Source organism: Asparagus officinalis, chromosome 4 (assembly GCF_001876935.1).
Source record: "Asparagus officinalis chromosome 4, Aspof.V1, whole genome shotgun sequence".
NCBI lineage: Eukaryota > Viridiplantae > Streptophyta > Magnoliopsida > Asparagales > Asparagaceae > Asparagus > Asparagus officinalis.
In genome coordinates this window covers 131,475,195-131,493,454 of record NC_033797.1, presented here as the reverse complement: position 1 = coordinate 131,493,454, position 18,260 = coordinate 131,475,195, and the positions used below count along the sequence as shown (strand labels likewise).

Sequence of the window (18,260 nt, the reverse complement as noted above, 5' to 3'; positions counted from 1 at the left end):
TTCCAAGCCCCGCCGAGCTCAGACGATCAACCTCCAGCGCCGAGATCCCTCCACCAAGCTCTGCCTCGCCGTGCCTCAGCTCACCACCGCCTCGCTGCACCTTCGCCTCCACCCACAGCTACCCCCTTGCTCAGCGCCCCACTCCCTCTGTTCACCACCCACGCTCGCTGTCGACCCCGCCCCGCATCACCGCCGCCTCCTAGACATATCGCCACCGACGCGGGCGACCCCCTCTACAGTCCACGATATACCCAAGGCAAGATCCTGCTCTTCTTGACTCGTAATTTCCTATTTATATCTGTCGTTAATTAGTTGCCTAAATTAGATTATGAATTATTATTAACTGCGTGGGCTTGTTGATGAATTGGTGAATTATCCGTTTATGTTGATTTATATCTTTTTATTATCTGCGTGTGTTTGATGAATAATATTGAATGGATAGAAATTATGTGATAAATAGTATTTTCAGAACCAATATAATAAATTAAAGAATTTATTTTGGGTAACAGGATTATTTTAGATTAATTATAATATTTTTAGAATTTATGTTGTGGAAGAAAATTATTTTAGAATGATAAATATTTTTAAAGAAGTTTTTTGAAAAAGTAATATTTCTGTCATGTAGACTCTGTTTATGATCTATAATTCTTAATATTGATTATCTGATATGCTACGATATTATTACATGTGATTAGTTGCATTGATTATTCCTGGCTGTGTTTGAGAACCTTAGTAGTTCATGACTTAATGGCCTTGTGCGTCATGAACAGACCTAGTGACATGTGTGGGTGTGTTTAGGTGGTGAACCATAGTTTTAATAAGGATTATGATCGTTGATTTAGAAAGAACGAGAAGAGTTGGGATGGGGAAGTTAATGTTCATGTGATCGGATAAGGCTGTTGATGTATTTTCCAGACTTGTACCAGAGACCTGTTTCGTCCTGGGGTAGGTTTGTTGGACAAAGTGGCCTGTTTCGTCACTTTGATCCGTGACTTGTTTCGTCACCTGAGCTTTGCCGCCTGAGTTCGGATCGGGCCGAGATCAGATTGCGTGTAGTCCTCTAGCCGCCTGTTTCGCAGGATTGGATGCGCGTAGGGGATTTGTGAATAGCCAGTTATCCGGTGATAGGAGCGTTGACTCTGTGTGAGATGTGACCAGTGACCTGTTATAGGATGACTAGTTACTTGATCTCGTTTCTAGGCTAGGTATGACTTTTTGTGAGATACGGATCAGTTGTATTATCTTTTCATACATAGATCGGGATAATATTTAATTATCTATAATTTGAGACATATGGTATATACATGAGGGTTTCCTTGTTTGGATTATTTCGCTCGACGTACTACGTCTCTTGTTATAGATTTTTAAGTATTAATTCTATCTATTTGTATGACATGGTGACTTGGATGATTATTCTGATTGCTAGCTGCATGATTTCGTTACCGATTGATTTACGGATTCTTATGATTATCATGTTTTGGTAGTGGATTTGTATGTTGATTTTGTTGGATTTCCAGTTGCACGTTTTTTTGTCATTTCTGTTATCGTATCATTTCTCACTTTGGATTTCCGTTTGTTCTATTTTCTTTGTGGGGTTGGGTCTTGCCGTGCGCCATGCACCTGACGTACACCTATTTTCTCTGGTGTACGTCAGATTTAGGAGATGAACAGCCTCAACAGGAGCCAGAGGATTCTCAGCAGGAGTGCCTTGAGATCATCAGGAGCCAGAGGATTCTCAGCATGAGTGCCTTGCAGACGTAGCAGAAGAAGGAGCAGAAACTTAGTCATTTCCTTTCAGTTTGTTTTGTATCACCTTCATTTCCTTTTGATCAGTGTATTTTTATATTCTTTAGTATTTCATTCAGATAGTTTTGTATAAGGGCATGTTGACCCGGATTTTATGTCTGGGATGAATATTCATTGTGATATGTATTATTTTATTTTGTGTTGTTTATTATATTCTTGTTGATTGTGATCGGGGACCTGTGACTTCGCATTGTATTTATTTCCAGACGTATATATATCTTCTCAATCTAATACGTCGTGGGCTTGTTCACGTTCCGATTCTCGGGTATTTTGGGAAGCGGGGCGTGACACTCGTCCCAACCGTCGCTGCCCCAGGCCATTTCCGACCGCCTCCCCTCATTTCCGACCGCCTCCCCTCATTTCCGACCGCCTCCCCCCATTTCCGATCGTCGGCACTGCCTTTGTCGCCGGAGTTCAATAGATTGAAGGTAAAATCCTCCCAAAAAAATTTATTCTCTCAATTTCTTTTATTTTCTCACTATTTCATGTTGATTACACGTAAAAAATTAGATTTTAGAATTTCATTATGAATTATTTATTAATTTTGTGAAGAAAACTTAAGTAATTTTGTCGATTTAGAGGGAAATTTATCAATAATGTAAAAATTAGTGTTACTACATATGTATGACATCAAATAGATTTTAGAATTTCATTGTGAATAATTTATTAAATTTGCTCAGAAAAATTAAATAAATTTGTGGATTTGGAGGTGAAATTATAAAAAATGTAAAAAATAGTGTTATATGACTTCAATTAGATTTTAGAATTTAATTATGAATACTTTATGAATTTTGTGAAGAAAAATTAAATAATTCTGTGGATTTAGAGGTTGAACTATCAAAAATGAAAAAAATTAGTGTTATTACATATGTATGACATCAGTATATGAATTTGGGTAAAATTATGGTTCCCTAAAATTGATATAGGATTTAATGGTAAGTAGCAATCAATTTTTAAAGTCTTTTCGCTCAATATTGATCTTGAATGTTTTACTCTTCAGAGGTAATGATGAACGATCATATTGTAATTTTGTGTTCGTATGATGGGAAGATTAACTACCTCGAAAATAATATGCCCGTTTATGAAGGAGGTGCGACGAGACCGTTGTTTATAACAAAATCGTGTACTTTCGATGAGTTGGTTAATGAATTACACAAACTTACATTAACCAACTCACGTGAGTATTACCTCAATGTTATTTGCAATTATCCTGTTGTGGAAAACAGGACAAGCAGCATTCAAATATCAAGTGACTACGATATGAGTCTCATTGGAGTCTTACATGACGAGAAGCGTTCGATCGAATTGTTCATTGAAAAATATCAAAGGAATTTGGGTAAATTGTTGAATTATGATGGAATGTACTCCCGCATGTTGGAGGACCATGATGTTGATTCCGTTGGCTTTTTATCTCCTCAACAAGATGAATGTTGGACACAATCATAATATATGAGCAGTCCTTCGTTTGTGGGCACTTCGAATGCTTTCGATACTAACACGGGAGTTCAAGAAGATAATGCAAGCGTTGAATCTGAGAATGATGATGAAGAGGAGGGCTTACAAATTAATAACATGACATTGATAGATCGTGATGAAGGGGCCAACAACCACATTGACGGGTGTTATGCTAATAATGACTATGTTGTCTTAGAGGATCCGCCGCCCGATGAACTTCAAGGAGAAGAATGGATTGATAACTCCATGATGGAAAGTGTTCCTATTGGCACTAATAGCGGTCATGATACACAGGGCGATGACTTCTCATTCGTGAAGGGAGATCTTTATGAGAGTAAGGAGAAATTGATCCATACGCTTCGCTCGTATGCCATTACAAAAAATGTCAAGTTTAGGCCAACAAAATATAACATAACAAGCTATAAGCGGTTTGTTTTTATCGCAAAGATTGTGAAGATAAAGATCTTGGTGGACACTACGACGGGAATGCGAATTGTCCTTGGAAGCTTAATTCATGTTCGGGTGTAAGAGTAGGTGGGCATTTCAAAATCGTGGCGTATCACGGAGTTCACACATGTAGCAATCCTCGATTGGAGATGAATAACAAGCATGCATCCTCTTTTTTTATATATCGATTGATTTTACCGCATCTGAGGGAGGATCTTGATCTACGGCCGAAAGATATTCGTCTTTTAGTGTATAAAGCGATCAACTTGGATGTATAATATAATAAGTGTTGGAATGCTAGGAGGAAGGCGATGATAAAAATATTTGGGGATTGAGACAAATCTTATGAGATCTTACCGCATTATCTTGAAGCACTCAATGATAAAAATATTTGGGGATTGAGACAAATCTTATGAGATCTTACCGCATTATCTTGAAGCACTCAAAATAGAAAATCCTAGGACTGTATATGAAGTTTCATCAGACCCTCTTGATGGCGAAGAATGACGATTCACATGTGTATTTTGGGCATTTGGGCCTTGTATTAAGGGTTTCCAATATTGCCGTCCTCTTCTTAGCATTGATGGCACCCACTTATACGGCAAATACAAAGGCGTTTTGCTTGTTGCCACTGGAGTTGACGCGGATGGCGGTTTGTTTCTTTTGGCGTTTGTAGTGGTTGATGTTGAAAACACAGAGAATAAGGTATAGTTTTTTACATGCATACGATATCATATCCCTCGTGTGGGGGCGCGACCGATTATATTCATATCTGCTAGGATGAAAGGAATTCCAAGAGCACTCCAACAATATTTTCCGTCACCACATGTACATCGTTATTGCTTGCGACATATTAGGGACAACTTCAAGAAGAAATATGGGAACGGTCAGGTTCAATATCTTCTTTGGCAAGCCGGCTGTGCAACAGAAAAATTAGTTTATGACCAAATACGAGAGAGGATTAAGTTTATTTCTCGAGCTGCACATGATTGGATCGATACTAGTTTGGGACCACACAATGTTGATAAGTGGGCTTTATGTGAAGATGGCGATCGATACTAGTTTGGGACCACACAATGTTGATAAGTGGGCTTTATGTGAAGATGGCGGGAGACGGTTCGGTATGATGACTACGAACGCTTCAGAGAGTTTCAATGGCGTTCTCAGGGGAGCATGCGGTATGCCAATACAGTCACTAGTTGCTAAAATATTTTACAGACTTAATAACTTCTTTCTACGACATCGCATACGTGGTGAAAATATCCGCTCAGAGCTCACACCGAAGGCAAAACATCTTTTGTATATATTCCTTAGCATTGGCACTAATTTTAATTTTTCTCAATATACTTAATCAATTCTTTTTTACGTGCAGCCCGTACCAGACATCACCATGATCGGGCATTCCCAGAGTCATTTGGCTTGGGTCATTGAGGATGCGAGAGTACTAGAGCTGATCGCTCAGGACGGTTTTCGGGAGTGTTCGACGGTTCGATCTATTAGGCTTGATTGGTCGCTTATCACTACACTGATTGAGAGGTGGAGGCCAGAGACCAATATCTTTCACATCATATAGGGGAGTGCACCATTACCTTACAGGACGTGGACGTCATACTTGGGCTCCGGATCGATGGACCGGTAGTTACGGGCACCGATGATCATAGTTGGCTCGAGATATGTGCTAGGATTCTTGGCTAGGTTCTCGACTTGAGGAGTGGTGCGATGAAGCTATAGTGGCTTCGTCAGATATTTCAGGGCAACATACCAGAGGATGCCAGTATGAAGACGCTTCAGTTTCATGCTCGTGCGTACATATTGCACTTAATAGGGTGCGTGCTTTTTTCCTGATGTGAGCAAGACTCTTGCACATGCACTATGACTACCACTGCTGGAGGATTTTAACGTATGCGGCGCACTATCGTGGGGCAGTACGGTGTTGGCATACTTGTATCGAGAATTGGGTAGAGTATCTCTGATGCAGAATAAAGAATTTAAGGAATGCTGCACATTGATACAGATTTGGTCATGGGAGCGCATTCATATTGGACGCCCTACTTTACTTGTGCACCTTGACCTATAGGGGCAGTTTCCTTTGGCATATAGGTATAATTGTACACACAAATTTTATTCGTACTGTATTTGTACTTATATATTCTCTATTCTGCATATAGGTATAACGTACGGTACGGTAAGTACCGATCAGCGATGCGTCATCGTGAGTTTTACCGAAATGAGCTTGATGGCCTCCAACACGAACGTGTAATTATAAATCTCAAGTCGTTATGAATATTATTGTTTTGTTGTTGATACTGATAAATATTTTATTTTATTTCAGTTCAAGTGGAGACCCTATACACCATCGGAGCTCGATATGCAATCTCTTACACCCATCTGCCGAGATACTCTCGACTTGTGGAGAGCCAGAGTTCCATTGATTTGTTAGGAGATCGTGGAGATGCATGTACTTGACCGTGTGCTACGGCAGTTTACGCTCTCTCAGCATGTGCCAGATCCTGTCGAGCAGATCGATCGTCGGTGGTGACCTACATCGCACCGTACCGACTGGGCCGTAGTCCGTGCGGCCTACATAGACAGGTGGGCTCACAGGTGGGATTTCATCCAGGATACGAGGCTCACAGTTGTTGACTATATCGCGTATATGCATTGGTATTGGGATATCACACGTACATGGATCACGTGTGACCTATAGCCATCAGCTGGACACATGCCACGCCCACCGACAGACAGTTACATCCTTAGTGGGATGAACGAGAGAGATTACGTCAGTTTCTAAGTTAAATTATAATTTTTTTTATCAATTTGGTACGTAATAAATTGTTTACCTCACAGGTCCGTGCTTTTGATAGCATTGAGGCTGATATTGATGCGCACGTGCCTGAGATTCAGCATTCGGTGGCGTTAGGACTCCTCAACAGGATCAAGAAGACCATAGCGCAGGTGTTTCATAAGACTCACGTCGACGAGTTCGCAGGCCGTGAGGACAGGTCTTGATCATTTGGGCAGGCGTACATTCGGCGCAGACGGCTACGTGACGATGATACTGGCACTTCGTATGCCGATGGAACCGGCACTTCGCATGCTGATGGAGCCGACACTTCTCAGCCTCATACACAACCGGATACTCAGATAGTCGAGGCTCATCAGTAGGACCGCGGGGGGCAGGGAAGAGCGAGGGGAGGGGGAAGAGAGGGAGAGGAAGGAGAGGAGCTATATTGGGTTGTATTTGAACTTATTTTGTTAAAATTTGTAACTTTTATGAATTTTCAAATGCTATACTTTTGTGAATCAATTATTGTTCATATATATACTCTTTTTGAGTATTGTTTGATTCGTACGTGTTTAAATCATATATATATTGTAGTAATTATTGTTAATAGGTAAATAGTTATATATATGAGTTAAAATAGGTAGATGTATACAAAACATGCACAACACATCAGCCTGTGCATATTTAGTAAAACCTGCAGCTTCACGGGAGTTGAACTCCCGTGAAGTTGCAGTGTAAATTTCCCAGAGAGCGACTCTCTGGGAAATTTGTCCTGTAACTCCACAGGAGTTGAACTCCCATGGAGTTTGTAACACTCTAACAGACTTCATGGGATTTTAACTCCCGTAAAGTCTGTTGTGTTGGTAAAACTTCACGGGAGTTTAACTCCCGTGAAGATTTTTGAAGAAATTAAACTTCACGGGAGTTGAACTCCCGTGAAGTTTTAAAAAAATACTAAATTTTACGGGAGTTGAACTCCCGTGAAGTTTCGTAATTTTTTTCTTCAGAAACCGACCTGGTTTCAATGACAGGGCTGAAACCAGGTCGGTTTTTATAATTAAGTTTGAAATGGGTCATTTTTTACAAATAAAAGTCCAAATAGGACTATTTTAAAAATTTGTCCTAATCAATTAAGTAAGAGTGAGTTAATAAATTGATGAATTCTTATTGGATATACATAGTATGAATATAAAGATATAGTTTAAATTGAAATGTAAACCTGAATGAAATTATTAAATGCCAAATTTATAAATGTCTACAAGATGAAGGACGTATATGCAAAAACCAAACAAATTAACAAGACAAATAATGTATGCCCAAAGGTCGAACCTAAGAACAGTCGAACCCAAGAACAACGCAAACTTACAAATATACATAATATGGACAGAATATTTGGAAAATCCATCAAACAAATTAAAGAGACAAAAGTCATTCTCAAAATTATAAAAAAGGAAAATTAAAACAAACAGTTACGATCCGAGAACACAACGTGATGATTTCTCACCGACTAAAATTTAAGTAGTTCATGGTGCTATATAATTAGTTTCAAAGTTTAATTATAAGTTTAATTATACTATTATTATTTACATAGAACTCTATTTATAATTGTTATCTGTTTCGGGTTCTTTTGTATTGCAATTAACACATATTACAATGCAAAAAATTTAATGAACCAAAGGAATTTTTTTTTCCTGGGGGTTCTTTTTCGTCTAGCGGTAGAGTGTCAATTTTGTACTTTGTTGACTCGTTGACTAAGACGATGGATCTTTTGTTGTTGATGAGTATTAGATTGCTTGGGAGTTAGCTCAGTCTTCTCTTAACAATAGCTCTCGATGGGATCACAAATACGATGCGTGTGTAGCTTTTTTTCACTAAAAAACTTGTAGGCCAGAGTTTTTACCTCTCGTATGCCTCTGCGTGTGCATGGCGGTCTCCGTGTGTCTAAAGTGGATGATCTCCTCTCCATTTATAGGCTAAAAGAGAGTTAATGGACCCTTTAATTGTGAATTAAGTGGCCATTAAAGTAGGAGTTAGTGGAGAGCGGTTATCCCCTAAAAATAGCTCTGAAATGGCTATTTGGGCGAACTTCGCGGACTTCGGCGAAGTTCGCTGAAGACGTGGATGAAGGTCGCATCAGACTTGAGCGCGCCTTCTTCGAAAATGGATGAGTTGGTCCATGCGGGCGAAGTTCGTTAGTTGATAAACTTCTCCTACAAGTTCAAATTTAGCTGAGAATTTAACTCTAGGTTTGGCCGACTAATGACGCCTTTCGACTTGATCTAGGATTTGAAATACTTTGGGTGGATAGACAGAGGTGTAGTGTTCAACATGGCTTGAGTTGTCTTACTTAGGTGAAAATTTGTCTTCATCCGTCTACTTAGGGGCTGTTTGGATGCTTTTAGGAAACTAGAGTATTTATGACACAAAGTAGAAAGTGGTCATCCACCTCACCACTTTCCATTCGAGTGTTTACATTGTTTGGTTAGGAATCTTTGTGAATCCTAAAATAATAGTATTACATTGTTTGGATAGTATAATGTAAACTAGAGTATTTATGATACAAAATGGAAAGTGGTTATCCACCTCACCACTTTCTACAAGGTTTTGACTTTTATTTTTATTTTTTTGGACACATTTATGACATTGTGTCAGCTTTCCAACAAAACCACTTCTAATTTTGATGATTTTACTTTCGGTAACATTTCATTAAAATGGGTAAGCTTTTCATGTAAAAGAGAATTTAAACAAACAATATAAAGTGATGAAAGCTAACATTGATATCCACTTTTTACATTTTTCATTATTTTACATGGTAAAAACATACAACCAAATTGAAAGGCGAGTAAAATTTCAGCTTTGACTAGTCAAAGGTGCTGATTCAACTCACGTGCCCCGCCCGTGATAACAACGGCCTCTCGGCCCCTTTCCCCTTCAAATCTCGCGCGTCATCTCTCCACGTCGCCCTCCAAAATCAAAAGACCCACCATCAGCTCCGCCCTCTCTCTCGAGTCTCAACCCTATCCGATCCATCCCCCATTTTTTCCCTCCCTCCCAAAATCCAAGAATCAAAAGCAAGAGAAACAAACACAGGAAAAAAAACCCCGAAATGGTTCTCCCCTTCGAGGAGCAAATCATCGGCGATCTCTCACGACCCAACGCGGCCTAGCCGCTCATCTCTCCGGGCCCACTCCCCTCCCCTCCCTCATCTCCTCCTCCTCGCTCCACCACCCCTCCTCAGGCCTCCCTCTCCTCCTCTTCCGCTCCGACGCCCAAATCCCTATCCAAAAATTCCGATCCCTAACCCTAACCCCGCCAAAACCCTAACCCTAACCTAACCCTAACGCCAGCGAACACTCCCCTCCGATCAGCGCTGCCCTCACTCTACCCTCCGGCCGCATCCTCTTCCTCACCCCCGAGTCCTCATCGCCGATCTCCCTCCTCGGGCCGCGTTCCCGCCAACCCGTCTCCTCTCCTCATCCTCAACGGCCCCACCGCTCTCCGATGTCTTCGACTGAATCCTTCATCGCTTCGCCTCTCCGGGTCGAACCCCGCGAAGCCCCGTCTTCGCGTTCTCCGACAAGGCGCACGCCATGGCGGCGGTTCGCAGCGTGGCAGGGATCATTGAATGGCCTATTTTGTGTTAGAAAGCGCATCTTTGGCCGAGGTTTCATGTTGCGTGTCAGGTGCGGATCTCGAGAGGGCCCGCGCCGCGTGTTGTGACGTGAGGCGTGCCGGTTCGCCCGGCTGGCCGATGCACAAGGAGTGATCTCTCAGGCCCACAATCTGTGTCAGGCGCACGAGTTTCTGGAGAGAATCGGGCCGAAACTGAGGTGCAGACTCTGATGTCGTGCTGAAGCGAGCTACTGTGGAAGGTATCGTGGCGAACGAACCCATGTCTGAAGATAGCTCGTCACCGTGCGAACTCTTCACCCGCTGTGTGTTGAGGACTTGACGGTGGAGAATGGGCTGTTTAAGTCGTTTGATGAGATTGTGAGGCGGCAGCTTGATCCGATATGGCATACGATTGGGAGGAAGACGAAGCAGCTGGTTAGTGATCTGAGGACGCTGAGGAAGCTGTTGGATTATCTTGTGAGGTAATGGGTTTGATGGAAAATTGTCAGCTTTGTTGGATTTAATGGCCTTTTTGATGTTGGGTTTGTGAGCTTTAGGTATGATGCTGTGACGTACTTGAAGTACTTGGATACACTGAGAGTTTCAGAGGGCGTTCGATCGGTTTGGATGTTTGCAGAGTCAAGCCACAAGATCTTCGAGCTTGCGAAGAGGAGGGTTTATCAGGTGGTTCGGGCTGATGGAACGAGAATTGCTTCAGTTGCTAAGAACAAGAAGAAGAGGAAGATGAATGATAAAAGCAAGAAAGAGAAAGAAAGTGGTAAGCATTTGATTCAATCCTTTTTCCTTTTTCAATGAATTAGCATAGATTAGCAGCAAAAGAATTAGAGGTGAACAATCACTTGAGTTCATGGGTTGGCCCTTTATTCATTGAACTATACTAGATATCAATTTAAATTTGTTAGTGATCCTTCTTATTAGAAAATGGAGTTTCCTCTTCTAATTTGCTGGATCCCACTGTCGGTGTGGTGTTAGATGAAGTCTTGGAAGAAGCACCCAAATGGAAGGTCTTACGCGTAAGTGAGTTCCTTTGCTTTGGTAAGCTTCTTTTTAATTTGCCACTCTGCATTTACTTTCTTGTGGGTTTTTGAAACAAATCTTGTTTATGATTTGTGCTTCAGTGGATGACTTGAGCTAGATCACAAATTTGATAATGCTATTTACCCATATATGCATCTCATCTGTGTTTGGGCTAGTACCTTCGCATGGGGCTTTAAGTATAAATTAGTAGCTTTTCCATGCCTAATTTACTACTGTTCCATTATGCAATTTGCATTTCTAAGCCATGTTAAATGGACAAGATAGTATAGATATATATTATATATAATTTGTTGGAGATTGAAATTGAGGCCTGTGCAGTGAGAAAGTTTAGTGCAATTCTCATTTGAGGTAATGTTTACCATGTTAGCAGGAAGTGTATAATCTGAATGATACATATTTTCAGGAGTTGCTGGAAGAAATAGAAGAAGAACGGCATAAGGAAGCTTTGTCAAGACAAGAGCAGAATATGGTTGAAAATGTTGAGGATAATACTGACATCGTTTTGGTAGCTTGTAAAGATGAACTCTCATGTTTGCAGTTGGAAGATTGTATATCGAAAGGCCCACATAAGGTATACATTAAGAGCTTTAACCTTTTATATGAAATAAATGTTCAATATTTTTATCCATTAACAGCACATGTCAAATGCCTTTCTTGTATGGGTCCTTTATTCAATCTCCTTTGTTTTTCCAATACTCATTGGTTACTAATTCCAAATTTATCCCGCCCACACATGTTACCATATTTTTTTCCTAGCCCTGGATGGCTTATCCATTATGCTCTTATCTTTTCTGCTTACGTTGCCTCTCGCGTGTTTCCATTTCCATTTCTTCCTGTTAGGCTGCCGTCTTTTCTGCTGTTGTGATCATCGCTCTTGAATTCCTTTTATTCTATATATTAGTTCCTCCTATTATTTGTTTTCTGTAAAACAAAAGCATTGTGTTTACACCAAATTGAATGCAATTTACATCATAATCTTTACTTGACCATTCCTTTAAATAGGAGTAGTCTTTCTTTAGCCCTGTAGAGGTGATTTCTTAAAGGGTAAACTCTGAAGATTACATAGAAGCTTTGGAATAATCTATGTTCTTTTAATTTATTATCCATAGTGATCTCATATTTGATCGGATACTGGATGCTGAATCGCTCCTTTCTGCCTGTAGGTCATGCGGGAAGAATGGGAGAAGTACTTGTTGGGTAAGGCTGAGTTGCATAGCTTGCGTAAACGCAATAAGAAAAGATCTCAGGATCCTAAGGGCTTCGGGGTACTTGATGGAGTAGCTACTGGGCCTTCTGAGAACACAGAAGCTAGCAGCATATCCAAGCTGGAAAATGATGCCTTACTGGCTGCAGCATCAGAGATTAGCAATTTAAATAAAGAAGAAATCAGTGTAGGGCACAATTCTGAGCCACGTACGAGGAGAGGGAACTATGGAAGAGGAAGGGGGAGAGGAAAGTCCAGGAATTTAACACCAAGTGCTCGAGTTTCTGAAAACCAAAGGGACAAGCTATCAGAAAAAGAAAATAATAAAATTGATCAAGGAAGAGGAAGGGGGAGAGGAAAATCCAGGGAATCAACAGAAAGGGCTCAAGTTGCTGAAAAGCGAAGTGAGAAGCCATCAGAAAAAGAAAATAATAAAATTGATCAAGACGGTATGGAAACAGAAGGCCAACATGGGGAAGCTGATATAAGACTTGGAGGCAGTCTTGAGGAAGCGACCTTAGCAAATGCATCTGATGGTAAAATTGTTCTTCAAAGAAATGAGCCAGAGTCTTCTGCAACAGAGTCAAGTGATACAAAACCGCTTCCACCTGTTCAGTTTTATGCTCTAGAAAGAGATCAGCACATTCTTGGCCTTTGGAAGCCATCTGTAATTATCGTTTATCATCCAGACATGAGTTTTGTTCGGGAAATTGAAGTATACAAGGCTGAGAATCCTTCAAAAAAGTTGAAGGTGTACTTTTTGTTTTATGAAGATTCTACAGAGGTGCAAAAATTTGAAGCAAGCATACGTCGGGAAAATGGAGCATTTGAATCTTTGATTAGGCAGAAATCCCTGATGATGATCCCTGTTGATCAGGTTTTAGTTGCTTCCACCCTGTGCCTTATCTTATCGTTTTAGTTATTGAAGGATTATCTTTTAAATTTATGATTTTCGGCTTACTGCATGGCAGTGTGCTTATGCTCATATAGCGTTAAACTTATAATTGCAAGGCATTTGAAATTCAGATTTTACCCTTATAATTGAAGAATTGGAATTCTGCCTCTCTCTTTTTCTCTTACATTTCTGCTACATTCTTTCCACATTCTTAGTGTTGTCCTAAATTCTCGACAATTAGAGAAAATAATTTAAAATAATTTTCAACTTTGGCAGCTAGTGATTATCTCCGACGCAGAGTTTAAATGATTAAATTATGCATGCACATTGAGAACAATCGATAAAATCATATTTTACACACACACACACACACACACACATGTATGCATGTATGTGTGTATGTGTGTGTGTGTGTGTACACACACACATAAATACATACATACATACATATAATTTACTATAGGAGCATCCAAGTGTATCTTCTTTGTGTATGTAGTACAGATGCTTTAATTCTGAAGTCATGGCCATGACAGTCAACACCAACGCTTATCACGCCGACTCGTTCAGATTTGACTCATACACACATAAATACATACATACATATAATTACTATAGGAGCATCCAAGTGTATCTTCTTTGTGTATGTAGTACAGATGCTTTAATTCTGAAGTCATGGCCATGACAGTCAACACCAACGCTTATCACGCCGACTCGTTCTGATTTGTCTGACTCATAGTTAAACGTGTTTTCAATTGTGTATACATGTTTTTATTTAGGATATGTGATGCACACTTCTTGTAGTCATATTTCACATTTCTCATGCACGTATTCAAAATGCATGTTTGAGATTTCCATTTACTTTCATTTATACACATGGTCATAATTTTGTGGAGAACTCCGAAAATACATACATATAATTTACTATAGGAGCATGCAAGTGTATCTTCTTTGTGTATGTAGTACAGATGCTTTAATTCTGAAATCATGGCCATGACAGTCAACACCAACGCTTATCACGCTGACTCGTTCAGATTTGTCTGACTCATAGTTAAACGTGTTTTCGATTGTGTATACATGTTTTTATTTAGGATATGTTATGCACACTTCTTGTAGACTTGTAGTCATATTTCACATTTGTCATGCACGTATTCAAAATGCATGTTTGAGATTTCCATTTACTTTCATTTATACACCATGGTTATAATTTTGTGGAGAACACCGAAAATAATTTTGACTTGTATAAAAATATGATAGAACTAGATATGTCTAGCTACTTATAGAGAGTTAAGGATCAAAGCTTTTTCCTTTTGTGAAGTCATTAACATGTATGGTAAACCAAGATTTTAGTATATATTATCATTGGTATATTATATATTAGAAATAACTATATGGAGTCTTGGTGCATGAACCTGTTTGTGTATGCATGTATATAAACTCACCTTCTATTATGTATATATAGTTTTTGTCGTGTTAATTGTATTCTGTGTCTTGATCCTATAAGGAATTGCTGTGTCCTTTATCCCATGTCCATCCATATTGTATCCATGTCGAATGTCTATGCTTCTTAACTTCTTGCTCCTTCTAGGATGGGCGTTGTGTTGGACCTACTATTTGTGAGCCGCAATCACTTACTTCACAGAACTCTCTAACTAGAAAGGCAGGTGGTAGAAAGACAGTGGAGAAAGAAATGCAGGTAGATCCTTTGTGGAATTTCATAAATTGTTTTTTCGTGGATATAACTGATATTTCCTTATTAAAGGTGAAATCATGAACCTCCAGCTTGACTTTTTTGCAGGTCATAGTGGACATGAGAGAGTTCATGAGCAGTCTTCCTAATGTTCTGCACCAAAAAGGCATGCGAGTCATACCTATTACTTTGGAAGTTGGCGATTATGTACTTTCACCATTAATTTGTGTTGAAAGAAAAAGTATTGGAGATCTATTTCAAAGTTTTGCATCAGGACGCCTCTACCATCAGGCGGAGATGATGAACCGCTATTATAAAATACCTGTGCTTTTAATTGAGTTCTCACAGGACAGGAGCTTTTCCTTCCAGGTGCATGCACTGGACCTTAGAACATGCTTTCTCGTTTTACATTTTTTTGTAATGTTTTTGATCCTGCTAGTTGGGAAATTATCTAGTTAGGCATCCTGAGGAAGCAAGTATAATATTGCTTTTAGAGACTGCACTGTACAAATTACGAAAACATCATCCGCAGCGCCTAGTTACTTTCCTGAATTCTTGTCTGTATGGCCAGTCCTACCGTCAACAAGTTATTAATATTTTAACTTGTCAATACTCTAAGCACTGAGAAGAGTATATTATAACTTCCAAATGTCAACTCAAACCCAACTTTACAAATTCATCTACTTCTAATAGCTCTCTATTTCTTCCTCCTTTCTTCCTCTTCTCTTCTCCTGTGCTTCTCATTGGGCAGAAGCAATCATCCGCCTTAGCAATGAATTGAAATAAACTTCTTGGCATCTCTTAGGCATCAGCCTAGGTGCTTAGGCATTTGGTGTCGGTCCGGCGCCTAGAAGTGCCCGCCCTTTTTTAACAATTGTTCCTCACCAAAGAAAATCATATTTGTACTTGTATCCGTCATTAGGATGTGCACGCAAATATGGTAAATGACACATCTGATCTGTTTGCACCCTTAGTCTACATTTTCGTGTGAACTTCTTTGTTGAGTATAACTGAAACTCTTTTGTAACTTACTGGGATATGCGTTTGCGACATATATTCTGTTCTTTTGGGCCCTTCTGCTCCTCGGAAGATAGCTTGTAGATACACTCAGTCCTCATGCTCTGCTATGGTCACATTAGGCATGCTGTAGTTGGGGGTGAGCAAACTACAGTGTGAACCGAATAAACCGACCAAACCGCCCAATTTGAGGCAGTTTGGGTCTGTTTTGATAGTGAATCGGTGCGGGTCGGGTCTGTTATTTTTAAATCGGCGTACACCGAAACCGACCGTCTACTCTTTTATTACTTTTGAACTCAGTGAACATCCATTCGTATTCCACGGGCCCACAAATGCACCCAACATGATAGCGATTACAACTTATAGCAAGCTGACACTAATTATTATTTTTTATTAAATATCGTGAGAGAGATCTAGCACTCAATTTCTCTTTTTTCTAGGTTTCTTCTTCCACCTAATGCCTAACAAAGCCATATCCATTATTTCTCTATTTCTCAGCCACTTCTTCTTCTTCTTCAATTGTTTACTTTCCTTGTCTCTTTGTCTTCTTCAATAATTTACTTTACTTTTGTCTTTTGTCTTATATTCGTATATTTGCAAATCCGAGAGCCCTTTGTTACTGTGGTGGTCTCTTGGTGCTGGTGTGGTTTCGGTTGTCGAACCAAAAAAATTTATCTTCTTTTGAACGAGGACTGCCGGAAGATGTGTTTCTCGTATATGTACCACTCCCACTTTTCCAGTATAGAATCAATCAAACTGCACCAATCCAAACCGAACCGATTCATTTCGGTGCAGTTTCGGTTGCTGCAGATGATCGGTGCGGTTTCGGTTGCCAAAAAATTGGTCGAAAGCCGACCGACCGACCGTTTGCTCAGGGCCTAGCTGTAGTTGGTGAAGAAATAAACTTTTAATTACTGTCAAAACATGTTAAGTTATTCACATGCTTGTAACCACCTGGCAATACTAAACTTATAGATTATCACCTATACAAGATATGATTACACTAATCAGTTCGTCACTTCTATCAGTCTGCAAATGATATTGGTGATGATGTTACGCCAACAAGCATAATTTCAAAGCTTTCGTTGCTTGTCCTACATTTCCCTCGCCTTCGGCTTGTCTGGTCTCGTAGTTTGCATGCAACAGCAGAGATATTTGCGTCACTGAAGGCAAACCAGGACGAACCTGATGAGAGCAAGGCCATAAGAGTTGGTGTTCCTTCAGAGGATGGCATTGTGGAGAATGATGTCAGGTAACAGATGTAGGTAGCATTAATGTATCTATTTTATTCTCAAATAAAAAAGAACGAAGGAAAACTCAATATATTCTTCTTTATGAAGTCGTCTTCTTCTTCTATATTCTCTATCAACATGCAAGCTGGTGAATCCTGTTTCTAACAGCGTTATGCCCTCATAGTTATTTGGCTGAAATAAGTTTACAAAATTAAAGCTTTTAGCCGCATGGTTTGAAATGGTCTAAATTTTAGGGAGTAGGTTGTCTATGTGGTGTAATGGTGCAAGGTTAGTCCTCTCCATTCAGAGATACAAAGAAATGTCTTCTCGAATCTTCTCTTTCTTGTATGAAGTTGTTATACACTGGTGGGAGTGGTTGCTGGTATACCGTATTTTTCACCTAGGATTTGATCTTGTTCTGTTACTTTTCTAAGATGTGTTATCTTGAATTGCCTAATTAGGGTTGAAATGGGGAAAACGGTGATGGTTGCTGCTTTAGACTGCAGCCAATTCCTGCATACCTTCATTGCAATTAAGCTGCAGATGAGGAATCAAGAATGATGAGAAAAGGGGAAGTGATTATGGCTAACAACTTGCTGACATAAAGTCAATAATGACAGTTGATCATTTAACTTGCAAACTTAAGACTCATCAACCACAAGGAGCATTCCTGTTGCATATCCTTTAGTTTTGGTACTAATATCTTCTGAGCATCATGATGATTGCATCGTGAATTTTCCATTCCTTTTGCTCATCACTGTCTTTATTAGAGTTCCTGAGACGTTGCAGTTATCAGTATTTTCATTATGCATGGACTAAGTTCTAAGTTTGTGGATTACAGATATTCTTCACGCACATTGGAACCTGAACCATCCTGGAATATTTTAAACTCTAGTTGTTTCATAAATTTTAAACTCAGTTTTTTCTTCTTATAACCATAGATATATAGTTAACACTTGGCAAGTCAATTTTTTTCCTTTGGAAGCTTTGTTGTTTTATTTAGCTTTTTTTTTTGTTTGTTTTGGTTTTTTTTTTGGTGGGGTGGGGGTGGCTGGGGGGGG

General features: G+C 39.7%; 1 protein-coding gene across 1 annotated transcript in view; it reads left to right on the top strand.

Moving 5' to 3' along the window:
* Positions 3,256 to 18,260, top strand: part of LOC109839311 (DNA repair endonuclease UVH1) — a 22,299-nt gene continuing 7,294 nt past the window's right edge. Inside the window, exons 1-12 of the mRNA XM_020407742.1 lie at positions 3,256 to 3,595; positions 3,709 to 3,791; positions 5,081 to 5,149; positions 6,556 to 6,663; positions 10,400 to 10,587; positions 10,663 to 10,883; positions 11,045 to 11,139; positions 11,568 to 11,735; positions 12,328 to 13,245; positions 14,849 to 14,956; positions 15,059 to 15,319; positions 16,996 to 17,219. Coding sequence (XP_020263331.1) covers positions 3,256 to 3,595; positions 3,709 to 3,791; positions 5,081 to 5,149; positions 6,556 to 6,663; positions 10,400 to 10,587; positions 10,663 to 10,883; positions 11,045 to 11,139; positions 11,568 to 11,735; positions 12,328 to 13,245; positions 14,849 to 14,956; positions 15,059 to 15,319; positions 16,996 to 17,219 — 2,783 coding nt within the window. The remainder of the gene's footprint in view (positions 3,596 to 3,708; positions 3,792 to 5,080; positions 5,150 to 6,555; positions 6,664 to 10,399; positions 10,588 to 10,662; positions 10,884 to 11,044; positions 11,140 to 11,567; positions 11,736 to 12,327; positions 13,246 to 14,848; positions 14,957 to 15,058; positions 15,320 to 16,995; positions 17,220 to 18,260) is intronic.